The 18,918-nt window shown below is 35.3% G+C and overlaps 1 protein-coding gene across 2 annotated transcripts in view; it reads left to right on the top strand.

Annotated features, from left to right (window-relative positions):
- The first annotated feature begins 9,266 nt into the window (after nt 1–9,266).
- The window catches only part of LOC106105720 (serum response factor homolog), a 171,273-nt gene continuing 161,621 nt past the window's right edge, over nt 9,267–18,918 (top strand). For both annotated transcript variants that reach the window (XM_013286148.1, XM_013286147.1), the window contains exon 1: nt 9,267–9,820. In XM_013286148.1, the coding sequence (XP_013141602.1) occupies nt 9,419–9,820 (402 nt within the window). In that variant the 5' untranslated portion in view covers nt 9,267–9,418. The remainder of the gene's footprint in view (nt 9,821–18,918) is intronic.

Raw genomic sequence — 18,918 nt, 5'->3', positions numbered from 1 at the left:
GTTGCCTGGTTTAAAATTAATTCTTGTTCTCTAATTTTAATTCGTATACAAATCTTACTTTAATCCTGATATAACTGATTGTATAGAAAAAAAATCAAATTTGAAAAAATTAAAACTTTTTATATTAAAGAAAATGGAGTATTGTGTAACGCGTCACATGTCCTTAGGAGAGTAAAAAATGATATTCTAAAAAAGCTAGAAACAAGCTATAGGTGTATATTTAGTCCAGATCGACATATCGGTGCTTGTTTGAAGGTTATTTCCTAGGAAAATAATTATATATACTTTATGTATATTATACAAGGATATCGCACGATACATACATAATATAGATAGATATTGTAGAATATATGTGTGTTTGAGGTTATTTTTGTACAATGTCAATGTTTAGGCGGGAATTTTAGGGCTTAAAAAGAATTGTCATTTTTGTTAATGCTTTACTCTTTGACGGTCATAGAGTATAATTTAAATTATACCTTTTTAGTTTAATGTCATCAAACTTATCTGGCCTGTTATGTAAAACATAATCCGAAATTGCGGTTTCGTTTTATCTTGCCTTTGAGCTAGGTTTATATTATGCCAGTTGTACGCCAGCTGATTTTGATCGCTGATATCCAACTGTACTGGAATAAGGCATTGTCATTTTATAGATTAGATGTAACAATGTCGTTTTTACCGGGCCAAATAAGTTTGTTGTACTATAATAGTAAAAATATCAAAATTGTATATATCCCGCTTTTTATAACGCTTTCATTCCAATAAGAAAAATCATGTTTTATGTTTTATTTTTGTAACCGAATAGATTTAAATAGAAATTTTGTTTGTTTATTCTTTGACCTACGTTTAAAATGGACGGTAATGGATTTTCTAAAGATACAATTTTTACTTTTATACGACGATATTTTTAAAAAAGAATAAAAATCGAGCGATTTTAATCACGCTGGCAATAAGTACATGTATTCACTTTTATATCCCATTTGTTTGTGAATAGATTTTTTTATAGTTTTAAGAATATTATTTGTAAGCGAATTGTTTTTTTTTATGGCCAAAGACCTTGTCGACTAGTCTCGAAGATGTATTTATGGTTAGCATTTAAATAAATATTGGTAATGTATATCCAGTTACCAGCGATATCAATGATAGACTGAAATGTTTTCTTTTTACTAGAGATATTGCTAGATTTTAGATATGTAGCGATCCGTAGTTTTGAATGTAAGCTTTATTGTAAATCTATCAACGCATTGGCCTAAATTTAACGAAATGTATTGTAGTTTCGTGATTTTTCAAACGGTCTCTAATTAAGATTTTTATTCAGGCAGCATACGGCCCAATGTTAAACGAAATTTAAACCAACCGCTTAAATTAATTCTGACATTAGTTGAGGCGCTTTTTGTTGAAAAATCGTTTCAATATTTGGCCGATAGTCACTTATACTATAAGATGTAGTTCATTTGACTTGTTACTTTTTTACCAAATTAATGTTTATTTGTACCCGTAAGTTATTATATCCAATCAGGCAGAATGTTTATGACCGTTTGTATGTTTATTTTTTTCAATCAAAAACCAATGACTATAAATTCCCTATGACTATAAATGGTGCATCTGTTACCGATTGATTGTAAACTGCGCCAGTTTATAATCTCACTGGGTAATTTTTAAATTAACAGTTAATTGTGACTTGATCAAAATAACGATATGACAATTTGACTTAAATCAATAATTTACGTTCATTTTATTATATTTCTAGTAAGATTGTGTAGTGACGATGTTTAAAATGACGGTAACAGAACTAAATTCGCTCGATAACTATGTTACTAATTGTGGTTTAATTTGCTTATATGTTAATATATGTATATTAAGAAATAAAGCCTATAATAAGCCCGTCTATGTCAGCTACCCTTCAGTGAAAGTCCGAAAATCGGCCCAGCAGTTTTGGTGATTACGGAACAAACGCGGCTTGCAGACAGACAAAAAAATGCGATTTTCGTTATTAGCAACGCAAATTCATCTTTCCGAAATCTGAAAATTTTCTTTTGATATCACAGACACTCCAATTTTATTATATATAGATTAATATACTTGTAAATATTGTATCAATTCTCGATTTCATTTGTAATTGTTTTACGATTTGCACGTGTCTTGTATTTTTTTAATGTTTATTTATTAACTTCTGTTAATGTTTGATATCTCGTTTTAATTTTATTTTCACACATATGCTAAAACATTGAAATATGTAACGTAAAGACCACAGTTAAACTCTTAATTCTGACGTCTGGTAGATATTTAGTCCCTTTCCCTTTCCACCCTTTTCTTAAGAGGAAAGGATGTGAAGGAAAAGTGGATTTGACGGTGGAGGAGACGTCTATGAAGGGGGAATGTCCTCTTTATGTGTGTCTCCTCCTCCATCAACTAAGGGTAGGCAACGCATCTGCAATTTTGGATGTTTATGGACAGCGGTCGCTTTCCATTTCGGTGTATTCAGGTGGCCGCTTGCTCGTTTGCCACCTTGTATTATAGAAAAAAGGTTGTAAACGACGCTTACGAAGCGAAATGTTTGAGATTCGTTTCAATAATCGGTCATTAATATAATAGCAGGTGGCTATTATATTTTTGGAATTCAGAGTCGTTTAAAAAGCCATCAATTGAAAGGAGATATTGAGATAAAAGTACGTGCAAATCATTAAATGAGAAATGTCGTATATTTGTTGCTGTTTTATTTTTCTATTTTATATGTAGATAATGTTTTGTAGGTGTAAGTACTTAATAGATTAAATGGATTTTTTTTAATTCGTTGCGATTCTGTACAGCGTGTAAATAGTACACTTTATTGTAATCTGTGAATAAAAGAGACATATCAATTTGTAAACTTTCTTTTTTTTATACCCAAACTAGCTGTTCTCGTGCGGCTTCGTCCGCATGAAATTATGAAAATTTTATTTATTGTTTACAATGTCAAAATGACATGATATTACAAACCTTGGCAATCTTGCTTCCTTGATGTTGGCAGCAACTTATGGTCTATTTCCCACATTAGGGTTTTATCCAAAATATTTACTCCCTAACTTTAATGGCGTGAAGATATATAGCCTAAAACATGAGGTAAGTGTAGGGTTTTTTATTAAAAAAAAGTTATTTAAAATTATGCCGTAATTGCTGACATCATTGGCAACAAAGAAGTGTGTTTACGCTTTATTATAATAGTATAGATACCCTGAAACGAACAACGGATACGAGCCACAAACAAGGTGAGGAAACATTACAAATGTATTCTATGTTTTAATCCGTTAAGACATTTAAGACTTCGCCCGCGGAAATTAAAAAAAATAATGAATATTTTACAGCTTATGTTACTGATGACGTAGATTTCTAATGGTGAATGATTCTTTAATTGGCCCAGTAGTTTTGAGTTTCAAAACATACAGAAATACAAATCTTTCTTTCTTATCAATACTAGTGTATACTCTAATATTATGAAAAGGAAAGTTGTGTTTTTGGAATTTGTATGTATTTGATTAACTCAAAAACTACTGGGTCAATTTTAAAAATTCTTTCACCATTAGAAAGGTAATTTTTTTTTTTTTTTTTTAATTTCACGCTTGCGAAGTCGCGAGCAATAAATAGTGACATTATATAGATATAGACAAGGCATCATCATCACCAGCTCACTATACGTCCCCACCGAGGGGCTCGGAGCCTACCCTATGACAAGGCATAGTGAACGAAATTATTTCACTGGTACTCTCTCTGAAAGGTACTAAATCTGTTGTCAAGTTTAGTGCGATCTCGTGTTCTTATTGACATGTAATAAAGCGTTTTACAAATGCTACCATATAAAACACAAAACGTTAAAATATTATTTAATGACGCCTATTGGCGATTATTTTAAATTGCTTACGTCAGTGATTGAATCTTGTAGGGTACACCGGTAGAGGTAGACCTAGAAAGAGATGGATGGATTGCGTGAAACGTGACATGATCAAGAAGGAGTAGTGACTGAGATGACGTATGATAGAGTTACGTGGAGGACAATAACTTGTTGCGCCGAACCTATAGTAGTAGGGGAAGGAGGAAGATGATATGACAGCTTTAATCATGATTATGTAAAACACGTTTCAAGCTACGCAGGCCGGCTAAGCCCGATGGGCTCGCTGACCAAAGTAGGGTGTGGTCCTCCAGCAATATGGGGGTTGTGCGGCGGGCTGACAACCCGTCCACGGAAAAAAGTCTTCGTTAAGAAACCGACACGAGAGAAAAGAGCTGGACCTGCGCGAGCTAGAGTCGATCGGCTGGCAGGCGACGACGCATGACAGACGACGCTGACGCCCTCTCGTGTCGGAGGCCAAGACCCACTTCGGGTCGCTGCGCCAACGTAGTAAGTATGTTTCAAGTAAAGCGATATGTATACGAGGGTAGTCAAAGGTTAAGTAAAGTAAGGCATTTACTAAAATTATAACTTGTTTCTCTACAATTCAGTAACATAGTTCTAATATGGTAACGGTATGGATATCGTTATTTAAACATTTTAAAAATGTTAATCGAATTTCCACGAACATTTAAATGTCAAATTCAGTTCTAGTTTTTGAGGATGTGTACAAGACGCGCGGGAATTCGTTGCGAGACAATGCGACGCGATAACTCATTTTAATTTGATGGTATTATAATAATTCGAAGCATCGATGTTGCTATTTAAAAAAAGAACGTAGTACCATGTCGGTATTCGACGCTCGTAAGCCGAGAGGCACGCATCTGTGTTCGCCGCGCGAATTCCACCGCACTCGTTGTTTTCATTTTATACCCTTGAAACATTATCTGGCAATAAGGCGGGAAAAAGGTTAAATGAACAAACGACAACAGCGAAACTTTACAACGAGATTATTCGAAGGCAAACGTGACAAGAGTTACGATTTTGTAAAGTATATGTTAAAATTGTAAATACCATAGTCTTGATTCTATCGCAAAAGCAGCGGTTAAAGTTGAAGTAGGTAGCAAAAAATGATAATTACAGAAATTCTAGTCTATGGTTGGATAAAGAAAATTATTCTTCTCAGAGACAAATTCAGGAATGCCATTACAATAATCATACGAAGATCCACCGGAATTCAGCAACACGTTTTATGTCTTTATTCATTAAAAAGCCGTTCTAATTAAAATTGCTAGGGTGTTTCGCGCCAATAAATCTCGACGGGGCCGCATGTTCGCGCGCTTTTTGCTCTTGTCCGCCATCTTGGTACATATTTGCGGTGGCTGACGTTAACACCTCCCGCGCGGGTACAATGCTGCCGCTGTCGGCGAGGCAAAGGCCCCGGCGATTTGCGGCCACGCCGTGCAAATATATCGGGCGACAATACTAAAGCACAGTCGTAAGTAAACTCACCTCGGATATATGGCAGCGGGAGAGTATTGTTCGTGAACAGATCGCATCTTTTCCGGCTAATAGAATGGTGATGGTGTTGATTTTACGCTGTTGCGTTCTCTTAGATAATGGTTGTGTAACTTACGAGATATCTCTGATAAACATTGGTTGGGAAATGTGAAAACTAAAACCATAGGTTGTATTCGTGCGCCGAAATTACTGCAAGTTTGGCAGAATAGAAAAAAGTTCAACTTTTTTAGCGTTAACCCCAAGTGCTGTATTACTAGTGCATGGATCAGCACAAAAGATGTAAATACCTGAAATAAAAGTAATTAACAGTTTTGTAAACGAAAATTGTCAAAAAGAAAAATTTAATACAATATCAATGTTTAAACTTTTACGATTTGTAAACTTTCAAGATGTTCGAAAATTTGTAGTTTTATTCACTTTTTTTTTTATAAAAAGCTGCGTTCATTTCAACGACGCAATTTATAGCAACAAAAATAACACGTTCAAACGCAACTCATTAAATATTTATTGTCTTATAAAAATCTGATTGGGTTCAAACAATATTGATTGAACGAGGCTGACGCAAAACAATTATAATATAATATCAAGTTGTCCATATTTTGCTTATGAATTAAATATTGGTGAGTTCAACGCGCCGGATGTCCATTGGCTCTATGGCCGCCACGTCTTTTGCTTTGGTTACAAAAATTGTAGACAATCGAATTATTTAAATGTTTTTTTGAATTACGATTTCCGGTTACGTAATGTATTGATAGGCTAATAAAAAGCTAGTGTCGTTTTGATAACTTTTTTTAAATATTAAAGATCATTATCGCCAGCTATACGTCCTCACCCTCACTGAGGGGCTCGGAGCCTACCCTAATAAAGGGTGACTAGGACATAGTCAACCACGCTCACGCTGGCCCAGTGCGGGTTAGTTGTGTTCACACATATTTTTGAATTTGTTCGCCGATATGTCCAGTTCACGATGTTTTCATTTACCGTAAGAACGTCGGGTAAAATGTGTACACATTAAATTATAAAATCAAGTATTAAAAAAAAACGTATTTCTTAGTATCCCTGCAACACTTTTGCCTTCTTTTGTTTTTTGTTTTTCTATCTTAGCTTAGCTTAGCTTGTGACATAACAGCATGCAGAGAAGTAATATTGCGTCAAAGTGGCGGACACACGACACGATTGATTTGGAATGCGGCTGCTGCTGCGATTCATTAAAGTGGCATTCATTTTATACAACATTCATTTAGTTGCAAAAATCTATTAATTTATGGAAGTCTTGCGGTAAAACAAAAAAAAGCGCCTAATACCGAACTATTCATAATCATTGTGGTGAATAAAAACATACAGAACCTTTTTGAAAATCGATTCTAAAATTTAATCGATCTTATAATTTCGGCAACTAAGTACCATTCTATCTCTTCCGGAATTAATTTAAGCTATGTTAAAAAACAATGTGTAACAAAAATTGTCATTTAAATTATGAAGACACTATCAACTAACATGTTTTGTTTTTATTTGCAAATGCCGGTATATAAGCGCCATCTAGGTGTGCAAAAAATTAAAAAATAACATTAAAATACAACAATAGATGTCACTGATAGTTCAAAAAATTCCATGTAAAGCGACTATTCACATATTTTTATATTTAAATCAAAAATTATGTTATTTCGTGGAAACTGCAAAACAAAGTTCAGCGAAATTGTACATTTAATAAGAAGAGATGATGATCACATAAATAAATATAAAATTGAATGTGTATTGCCACAAAGGTCGAGGAAAACCAAAGAAAGTATGGATGAAATGTTTCTTCTTCAAGTGCCATCTAGTATCGGAGGCATTCGAAGAAGAAGCATTTCACTTGTATATTTTTTTTTCTATTAAAAGGGGGTTGTCGGTATGAGTGAATAAATGTTAATGGCACTCATAAATAAAAAAGAAAAAAAAACATACAGACGAATTGAGTACCTCTTTCTTTTGGGAAGTCGGTCAATAATTTAGTCTGCATCTGAAGCTTGTTGTTTTATTACGTGTTCCCGCTCTTTAACACCATGATATGCTTAAAAAAGGATAAGAAGGGAGTGAATTCAGATATGACGGCTGATAGAGAAATAAGGAACAGTACATATCAACCCTCCGTAGAGACAAGGGCAGGTTGATGATAATAATTGTATATTTTTAGCTGTAAGTAAAGTTTGGTTGTAACTTACAGTGTCTGAATTGAAATATTTTAGACATTAGTTGTATCTATAGGCCAGTTGTATAGGATTTATTTGGAAAAACTTAAATGGAAAATTAACTAGTTTCCGCCCGCGTGGAATAAAAGAGAAGAAAAGTGAATAGCATATGTGTTCTTCCACACAACCTTCTACATCTGTACAAAATTTCATTGAAATCCGTTCAGCCGTTATGGCTACTTTAAAAAACATCCATCCATCTTAACTTTCGCATTTATAATATTAGTAAGACCAATAAAGTAGTAAAAAATGTAATACACTTGTATAGTTTCGAAAAACATTTACCGAGTTGAACGAACTATGACTAAATGCAATAAAGTTTTCTGTAAATGGAAAAGCCAGTGAGTTCAGTTCTCGCCGCCAGTGGGCGCTGTTGTGACAATTCTAGCAGTTTTTCGCTAATAACATCGTAAATTCGATATAAAACTTGATTAATATTCCAAAGATAGCCTCCGTTTCAACATTTTATTGCGTGAACGAAACTTACGAATGATATTTAGAATTAATTTTTGTATCGTAAGGTAGCAAGTCAAATAGCGACGCTACGCGACGCTACCGATTTTCATTGTTATTGTTAATTATACACGCATAATGACATATTCGTTACTTAAAAAAAAACCGGACTGACTGAACCCCCAAGACAGGGATAGAGTCGAACAACCCCTTGACAAAATCCAGTCTCTAGCAATGGAACATAGGTGCTTTGAACATACAAAAATCTCCAAAACATACACTTAAAAAACAGGGAGAGAAAGAGAGAGAGAGAGAAGAAAAAATAACATGTATGATATCGCTTTTATGATTTATGTTATGTTTCCTAATGCCGTAGGGTCCACGGAAACTTGTGAAAATGCTACCTATTGTCAGGTCCACGTACAGTTTGTTTCCATTTACTGTTTGAATCAGTTTACACTAACTCATATCACGTCATGAAACCTTTTTTTTCCCAACAGTACTTATTATGTAGTAATTTTTGAGCAACATAGAGATAGCTAAGTAGCCCCCGTTTTGTAATTCACCAATCAACACATTTTCGCTCAGTTGTCTTTTATGCTTTTTATTACTTTTCAGTTACCTGAACTCTTTGTAAAGTGTACGATTTTAAACAAACTGTCATAATGTATTGTATATGGCATTAATAGTTAAAATAAATTTTGAAAATGCTGTGGAATCATCGTCGCTATGAGGGCGGCGCAAGTTCTTTCACAGGGCAGTCGTGTGCATTGCCACTGGTCAGCGAGTGCGTGCGCTGGCTGGTGCACTGTACACTCGCACAATAACTGACGTGACAAAGTTTTTAATTATTAGACGTGAAAATCGCCAGCTGCGAGTAGGAGGGATTTCAGTGGCCCCCATTTGACCGTCATTGCCATATTTGGCACGGCTCGAGTCTAAATATGGCCGGCGGCCGGCCCACTGCGCCGCGCCGCGAGCCGCGCTGCGCTTCCGACTCTATTATTTCTATTTACGAAATAAACTCAAAATAAAATCTCTATTTTAATACGGATTTCGGGCACTGAAACGTTCGCGGCTTCCCGGTTCCCTGCGGATGTGTCGGGTTACGCCGCGCTCCCGCGGCCGTCCCTCTCGCCGTCCGCAGCGACCCCGCGCGCAAGAGCGAGACGGATAGCAGTCGAGGCGCGCGGGACGCAGTCGCGCGAAGTCAGTTGCGGTCCGAGCGGCCGAGTCGTCAGTCCCGCCCTCGGTTCTTTCGCGTTTTCGGTCAGTCTCCGTTCGGCGTTCGAACGGTGAGGTGTGTATAGCGCGTGTGCGCACGGTTACTGTGGCGTACTGCGAGGTTATAATGGACGCGCCCGGCGGAGCGCGGGAGCCCCGCTTCGGGTCGCCGTACGGTATGGGACTCCTTGGGGATGTCGGTGATATGTACGGCGCAGGCCGGCCGCCCAGCTCGCTTGGCGGCGGCGGGCTGAGGCCGGGGATGCAGCCCTGCCCGGTGCCTAGGGCCGGCGTTAAGCGACCCTCGGACCAGTGCTACGACGAGAGGCCTTCGCAGAGTCTTGGTCTGGAACACTGCCCCATGCCTGACATAGCAGACGATGGTTATGCATCTCTTCAACCCAAGAAGTCTCCCCCATCCAATGGCAAGAAGACAAAAGGACGTGTTAAGATCAAGATGGAGTACATAGACAATAAACTCCGGCGATATACAACATTCTCCAAGCGGAAGACTGGCATCATGAAGAAGGTGGGTCGCAGACGGTTTTGGCAATATTCCATATATCAGCCAAGTGGACAATGTGACCATACTGTGCTGAGTGTCTGTCTACCTGGTACCATATGTTAGACTGTATTGGAAAGTGAAGTGTGGCTAATTCCGATTTAACACCGATGTGACTACAGCAAAATAAAATTTTACACTTATAAATGCATGAGAAAGCTTACAAAAGCCCTTGCAACCAGATTGAAAGGCATCAGATTACATGTTTTAAATTCATGCACTTTAAATTTTAATAATCTGGTTAAGAAATAATTAAAATTAAGTTTTAATGGTTAAAGAGTCGCTACCCTTGAGGTCAAAAAATGATTTCTCTTGGAAGTAGTTGTAAAAAACATGCACATTATATATGGGGATGTAATGTACAATGTTTTTGATATATTTTTTTAAAACATTTTTGATAATAAAAGTTTACAAATTGTAGTTCTATATTATGGTTAAGTTAAGTTTTGTCAAGGAATATCTATTGAATACATTTTGTTAATTATTTCTACTGTTTTTTAGCAAGTTACACTTCACTATCTATGCAAATTATAGAAGAAAAAATAATGAAGCAGTCCAATATTTTGTTGACTTTTGAGGTTATGCTTGTTCTACCAATATAAGATGGAATATTGCCGAAACCCGTCAAAATAATAGTTTTTTTACACTGTATATATTAATTTTTCAACGGAATAATGAAGAAAACTTGTGTCGTTGATGAAAAATCGGTGTTTTTGTGAGCATTTGTGATAAAAGTTTTGACAGATGTCAGCTGACATTTCGATATTTTACTGTAAGTATTACGAATTTGATGTTATATTATGGTTATTTAACTTAAATAAGCGTAAATAATAGTGTGGTAAATTCAATTTGCGTGTTTTCCTTATAATTATATTAGAAATTTGTATTTGTTTTTATCAATTACATGGCATCTGTCAATATGTTTGTCAGAAGTGCTCACTAGATGGCGCTGATTATCGTGGTTAATCGAAAGCCAAATATTTTTTTACTTAAAAATTGTTTATCACGTACTACACCAGTTTACGAAGTAATCCTAATTTATTAAGTTTAAAAAACTTCATGTTAATTCGTCTTCCAATAAATTTTCCATTAAATCCTACTTGAACAATTGTAAAATATCAAATATCTTTTGCGTGAGTTTTTGATGGTTTTAACAAAATTTTAGTGTTTTGTGTTGTGCACAAACTCTTCTGAACTTGGTAATAATGTTTAATAAGTCATATACATTTTAAAAATTGTTATTACTAATTATTTATACAATAATTTGATCATCAAATGAAATATTTTAACTTAAAAAATTGAGTTCCAAAGTGTTTCTAAAACAATTTATTTACACTCTGTATGTTCCTTTCGTATTTTAATTTTTAAATCAGTAAATATTTATGTAAAATAAATCATAAAGATAAAATAATATAAGATCATATTTACGTACTAAATGTAGGTATAAAGTGCCTTGACATAAAACGTAATATACAAACGGCATTAAAGTGCAGTGCAATTTGCGTAAATTAAAAAGCATGATACAACGTCTCCAGTCCGTGCATGGTTTTTTAATTATGAAGTTATAAATATTACTTCTTTAATCCGAATATAAAACGGAATTGTAGATAATATTGGAACTAGGTGAATATTGAAACGACAGTACATTAAGACACGTTTAAATCTTAGTAATGTAAATGTGAAAATTTAGATGAATGTGTGTTAGAGTTTTTAAACTTCTGAACGAATCTCTATAAAGGCATAGATGTAGAGGATAGTCTGGAAGAACACATAGACACACTTTTGTTTTTTTTTTATAATTCCACGCGGACGGAGTCGCGGGCGGATTAGAAGAAACGGTTCACTATACATGTAAGTTGTCGAACACAAGCTGGTAAAGTAAAAAGTGTTAGGGTCTGTCCCACCACTGACTGATAGAAGCTCAGATAGCTTGAAAATAACGTCACTGTCAGATAAGGGAACAAAGTAAGATATTTTAATCACATGTTACACTTTGGATTACAGGCCTTGTATTTATTATCTGTGTAACAGCTTGTAAAATTGTTTAGTAGGTGCCGTCACCAAATCATACGTGATGATGTGTTTTTAATTCGTTTTTTTATAATTGTTATTAGCTGTTAACTAACGTATTACAATCATCACTCGTTCTTTTGTTTTATTCGCAACTGATATCAATCTCGTTAATTCTGAGTGTGGTACACTGATAGAGGTAGACCTAGAAAGAGATGGATTGATTGCGTGAAAGTTGACATCAAGAAGGGAGTGATGACTGAGATGAAGGATGATAGAGTTATGTGGAGGACAAAAACCTATTGCGCTGACCCTACGGGAGTAGGATGATGAAGGAGATGATGATGAGATATCAATCTCGTTGTTATTTGATTTGCGTTAAAACCGCCATTGGATTAAAAAAAACTGAAATGAAGACAATTTTTTTTTCATTTTAACTCAATATAGATACCCAAGTAAAGATTAAACTGTGACGTTTTCAGATAAAAAAAAACTAACGATGTTTTTTTTCTAGTGTTACCAACCTTGCTCCAATAATTGTTAGATACAGCGAAGTAGCTGCGAGTTTGCGGTTTTAAAATTGCCGTTATATTGTGAAGCGAATTTTGGATCAAGGTTTTAATTTAATCTAAAAACGTAAAAAGGTTTCATAAGTAAAATGTATTGTGGTAACTTATTTTTTCTAATATTTCAATCTTCGTTACATTTTAATAAGAATATTAGTATGGATGTATTACTTTTCTAAATAACTAGTTCATAAATAATTTAAAAGTTAAAAATATCACTGTTTCGATTTACAATCGTATTGAAACGGAAATAACAAAACATAAGTAGAAATTATTTTTTTAATCGATCGTGTAACGTCAAAATATATTAACAGTTGGCACGAGATATAAACAAGCTGTCAATTGTCTTTTTTCGTAATAAAATTAATTGTCGTTAGGCGTTTGTTATTTAAATGAATTTGTCGATGTTATTAAATTGGTTTTGATGATATAGCTCGCACAATAAAAAACTTTATTTTATTGTTTACACGCGATTCCGTCCTCCCCGTATTAAAAAAACAAATACAAGTAGCATGTGTTCTTCCAAACTATCTTCTACATCTATGCCATCGAAATCCGTTCAGCCGTTAAGGCTACAAACTCTAACAAACATCCATCCATCCATCTAAACTTTCGCATTTATAATATTAATATGATAATGTCAAAATTGATTTGCACAAACTACAACGAAGGCTTTTACCCTTGAATAACATTTACCGTAACTATAACAATCTTGCTTCTTTGCAGCTATTTACGTGTAGTTTTTGTTCTTTTTTCGCATGACATTTTTTCCAAATTACTCACGCCCAAAATTAAATAGCGTGAAAATATGTAGACTTTAGACTGTCGGAAGTGAAAGGCTTCTTCATTTAAAAATATAGCCTTTGTTACTAAGTGATAAAGTAGCTTTCTAATGGTAAAATAAATTTTGTTACTGACCCAGTAGTTTTCGATATTTCAATACATAAAAAAACCTTTTCTCTTTTTAATATTAGTATAGATTTAATTATTAATATTAGTAAGAGCATTTCGAGGATAAGCCGGGTAACGGGTGTCATGTAGACAAGGGTAACTACGGCACGCGATGTGCGTTGTCTCGCAGCGGGAATCGAACCCAGTATCTTGTAGCGGGTAGCAACACGGGATGCTCTTTGTTTGCTTTGTTCTGGTTTGTTTGACTTTGATGGTTTGCACTACTTTGTGCTACCGTTTTATCTAAGTTCTTTGGAAACTACAAGTAAGGTAAAGTGTCGAATTGTAAAATATTGAACTTCAGAGAGGGAGAGAATTATTCGTACTCATGGTTTGAGTGGCAACTCAAGATGTCAATTAGATTATTGTAAGAATGTGTCGGTATAAACCTCACTAAGGGATTCTTTAATTATATATTTTTGTACTCTCAGTCGAAATCGGTGATTAAAGTGAATATTATTGAAGAATAATTTCATCCAAATAGATCGTATTAAGAAAACATGCCAAGTTTTTACTAACATTCGACTCATAGATTACTTTACACTAGGTGCTGCTTGCGACTTTGACCGCGTGAAATTAAAAAAAAAACCCAATGCTACTAAGTGATAAAGTAACTTTTTAATGTTTGAGTTATTACATTACACACAAAAATACAAATCTTTTCTTTCTAAATATTAGCATAGATATACAGGTAACAGAACGTCTATAGCAAGCCTAAGTAAGTTCGTTGTAATAAAATGTAGTTCATTTAGTTATTGGATATATAGAGCGCCATAAATTCGGTCATGTCCACTTGGGAGTTTAATTACGCCGCCCCAGGGGCCGCTGGTGCGACACGACCGCTTAATGTCGGCGAAGCTTGTCGGCGAAGTGTGTCGGCATAGCGCAATTGTCGGCGAAGATGTCGGCATATAGGCCGACATTGTCCTGTAATTAAAAGGGACGATGCACGGCTCGATTTCAAAGTAGTCAATTTGCGTTATTGAGAGGTTCCTAAGATTATTGATTTCTGCCCTATCAGGCTTCAAAGCATATTTAAAAGATTGTATTTGACAATTTATCAAAATTTAAGTTACTATAGAAATACGGCTATAAATAGATACAACGGTATATTTTCCTAAACAGTAGAAATTTTTTTAATGCTTCTACAACTGTCTACTTATCTACAGAATACGATCGTAATTCCACTCAAATTTAAACTTTTTAAATTTTAAACTGTTTAAATAACTTTTTCATTATAACACGTGCGTCGTTACAATAGTTGCAATAAAAGCCTGTCTCGGATAAATATTGGCGATACAACGAAATAAATACAGTTGGTTTCCCCAGGTGGGCCGCGGCCGGTGCAGGGGTCACGACATCTCTTGTTAACGACCATCTCACTAAACAGTTAATCTAAAATATGTAGAATAATAGGGGTACAATAGCCAGTCAGAATTTACTTTTCTAAAACAAGGCCTAGTTTTTTTTTTAAATTGTCAAATTGTGTTTCGTAAGATAATATCAATGCAGCATTTAATTGGGAAATTTACATTTTTTTTAACTAGTCATACAAAGTAGTATACAATTAATGTTTATGTCAGCACCAAAAAACAAAAGATGAGGTCTATATAAATAACTAGCTGTTGCTCGCGACTTCGCCCGCGTGAAATTAAAAAATTATTAAAAATTTAGTCTGTGTTTCTCACTGATAACGTAACTTTTTAATGGTGAAAGATTTTATTTTAAAACAGGCCAGTAGTTTTTGAGTTATTTCAATACATTAAAAATACTAATCTTTCGTCTTTATAATGTTAAGTATAGATTTCAACTAGTCATCATTACCAGCTCATGATTCGTCGCCACTAAGGGGCTCGAAGCCTGCCCTAAGTAAGGGGTGATTAGGCCAAAGTCAACCACGCTGGCTCAACTAGTTACAAGATTCCAAATTGCGATTACAATAATTATTATAATATATTATTAGTTTTGAAACAATCGAATGCAAAATGCGCACTTCATTGTGGTAGGTAACATTTGCCGTCGCCAGAGCCGGAGTCGGGCCGAATAAATTATACAGTCCGATAAGTCGAGATATACAGGCCGGGAGGACATTTTAATAAATTTAAAATAACGATTATCGTTTGGCGGAGTCGTGATTTCGTTACCAGCCCGGCCGGGAATAAGTCGTCACGAGCTATTACTAAATTAATTAGGACCAAGCTTGCGTTTAGATTGCGATGAAGATTATTTTCCCACACGACCTATGGATAGTTCCGAATTCAATTTTACTGTTTAATTTAGGATTTTGAAAAAGAAACGGTTATGCGCGGGAAAATTTTGACGTCTTTCTGTGATTTTTTGATCGGATTATTTATTTATTTAATTATTATAATTTTGCATTCAATAAGTGTTACTAATTGCTATTATTGTTTCAAGAAAAAACAATTATGTTTTTTTCAGTTTAAAATTGATATTTAAACTCTATAAAAAGTGTAATTATTCTTTGATACCTGTAATTATTGTGCGTAATCTGCAATTATTGCGTACAGTCAACGTTTTATAATCTGTGATGTTATGTTTTAATCTGTGCAGTATTCAGGTTAAGGAACATGTTTGCGACGTTTTACAGAAATAAAGCAATAATGTTGCTCATAGACTAATTATGGAACGAAAACGCATCTGTGGCCTACATTTCTATGTACCGAGTCCTATTTTAACGTAGACATCGAATTTACGATATGTTTTTTTTTTTATTTAGAATTGTATCGTATTTTGTGTAATATGCTTCGAAAGGAATTTCGCATTGATTTTTAAAAGGCATTTCGCATATCCGTGTTAAAAGATACCGTCGTAATTATATTGGAATATGTGACTATGTTAATTTTATCATTTGTAGTAAGCGTTGTATTATCAATACAATAAAATTTTTAACGACTCTTTTTTATAATCCCTTGGTATTCAATAAGGGTCAAATGACTTATTTTAACGTAATAATAAGGTAGCATGAAATTACAGATAATTTGGTTAACAAATAAAAATGAAAGCTCTCCGGATTTTTGATAAAAGCTTTCAAAAGTTCCGCTATGGATTCCTTTGATAATAAAATTTACACTTAATGCCCCTGAGCGATTAAATGTTATGACCAATTCTCTGAATGTTACTTATTATTTTTAGTTTTTTTTTTTAAAATAACTTTTTATCTTCATCTTATTGAAAACAAATATTAATTAAAAAAATAATATAATTTCGTTGAGGATTTTTTTTAAATTATTCGGTCTCGACTCGAGAAGGGAAAGTGCCTAATATGGCCGCAAAAGTACCAGGGTATCATCGGGACTAGGATATTCCCATCGACAGTTGATATCTATGACATCTTGCGGTGAATATGTGAACTAACAAATAATGTAACGAACGCCACACTATAGTAGTCGATTTGAAATGTAAGTTGAAATGTTAAAATATACTTCCTCTAAATAAAATTAGAATAAAAGCATCTACCTAAAAGATTAGTTAAATTTAAATTTCGAATTATTAAAGCACCTCAATAATTTCCTTAATTCTACGCACTATTGTAAAATTGCTATTAAGATCTTAACTAATTTGTGGTGTTCGTTAGCACTAACTCCGGTGTTTCTCAATTACTAGGAGTTCACAACTACGCGAGAGCAACTTCGTCCAATATAAAGTGATCTAACCCCGCAGTGTTAAGTGCCATTTGAATATTAGAAGCCGTTCACCGCGGGTGGCGGAGGAGCTCAAGACTGATTGGACGGTTGGTGGGTGGGAAGCGTCTAGCGTGGCGACCCGCCTCCCAATCACGTGAACGCCTCTCTGTTATGCGCGCCTAGTACTTCGGTGCTAATACTGAGTTGGACGCGCGAACTTAAATAAAAACCGTATTAAAAACAAAGGTAGGGTAATAACAATCTTTTAATTTATAAATGCATGCAATGTATGCAAAATTACTGCAATCTAGGCAGATGTCATTCCGGGCACTGATTGGGTAAGGAAGGGACAGTCTTGGTCTATGACGAACGGACTGTCCACGTCGATACTAATCGGCGGATTCATCGTCTGACACTAGTTCGTTAGACGTCGGCAGATCCAAAGGCTCCGTAGATCACGACTAGAATGTTCACTGAACTGGTTTTCGAGAAAACGCTCGTAAACATGCACGATTAAAGCGTTCTTGCTCGTTCAGCGATTGTTTTTTCGGTAGTAGCCGACATTTTGACATTTGTACCAGGCAAACATAACGCTTTGATGGTTTCCGATGTTGATTCGTAGAACCCTTGTTTGATACGTAACTATTGTACTAGGAATACATAATTCTTTTAATCCATATTATTAAATGTTAACTAATAACGTAATTAAAGAAAGTGTTTAAAATAATCGTGTTTTATCACAAAAAGTATTCAATGTTAAGTAACAGATACGATCCCGATACCTTAATAATTGCAAATGAATTAATCGACGTTGCCGCCGTATCTCCGGTAATAAAATAAGTTGTAGATAAAAGGATAAAGTTTCGCTTCGCGTCGCCTCAACCTCTGCCCATTACACTTGCAGATTGATCTGGTTATTATCGCTTGTAATGCAACTACACCCGTCTACTAATAAAGTGGTACACAAACGATAAGATTAATAACGTTAAGAATCTAAATCATATAGTTTATTATACTTAAGATGGGGTTGAGAAGACTTATAGTGAAATTTATTTTGTTACCTGTAATCTCTGTTATTAAGATAGGTCAGGGAAATGGTTTAGATGTTTTTTTCTTCTTTGAGCGTTAAATCCAGATTAAGAAAACAAATGTTTGATATTCACGATGAGGTGACAGTTACCTTTATCGCTTTATGACCCCAAACGGCGATAAAATAAATCGTCATACTTTATCTCGGCAATTAAACTCGATTACACAGTTTTCGACTGAAAATATTTACATATGTAAATGTTAATCGGGGAAATACGGTCACGCGTGGTCATTATACGACATCAGATGTTATCTGGTGGGGACGTCAGGAAAAAATGAAGCAAGCGCGGCCGCGGCCACCATAGCGATCGTCGATACCGGCCTTCCATCCAAATATCCGAACACGGCCAGCGGGACCCCATCCATAATGTATCGGCGTCGCCGCTCACATACATAATACATTAACGAGTAAGTTTTTATTAAATCGCGTCTCGGGAGCACCGCGGCGCGCACCGTTTTTTGGTCAATTAAAAAAATCGTCGAAACGTTCACATTTCGGTGGGAAAGCTTGCATTTCGCCAGCCTCGTCATGCAGTCCGAATGCGCCGTACTTTTTGTGCCCTCGAAGGAATCCCTGTTTTGATGGGAAACTGGATTTCTGATGCAGTTTTGGCGTTTTACAGATGCTTTCGGAACGCCGACGTTTTTGTGGAAAACCTTGATCGATAATTCAAGGTTGACAACTTTGGTGTAATAAAGCTAAATCTCTTTGGCGCCCACTTATGATTGTCAAAATACCATAGACTAAATTGACTTTTACGAGGCGCCGTGTCCGACGCGCCCATCCGCGCCAGTCTCGTGGCCG

This window comes from Papilio polytes, unplaced genomic scaffold (assembly GCF_000836215.1).
Source record: "Papilio polytes unplaced genomic scaffold, Ppol_1.0 DF822733.1, whole genome shotgun sequence".
Taxonomy (NCBI): Eukaryota; Metazoa; Arthropoda; class Insecta; order Lepidoptera; family Papilionidae; genus Papilio; species Papilio polytes.
This window is presented reverse-complemented; position numbering and strand designations above follow the sequence as displayed.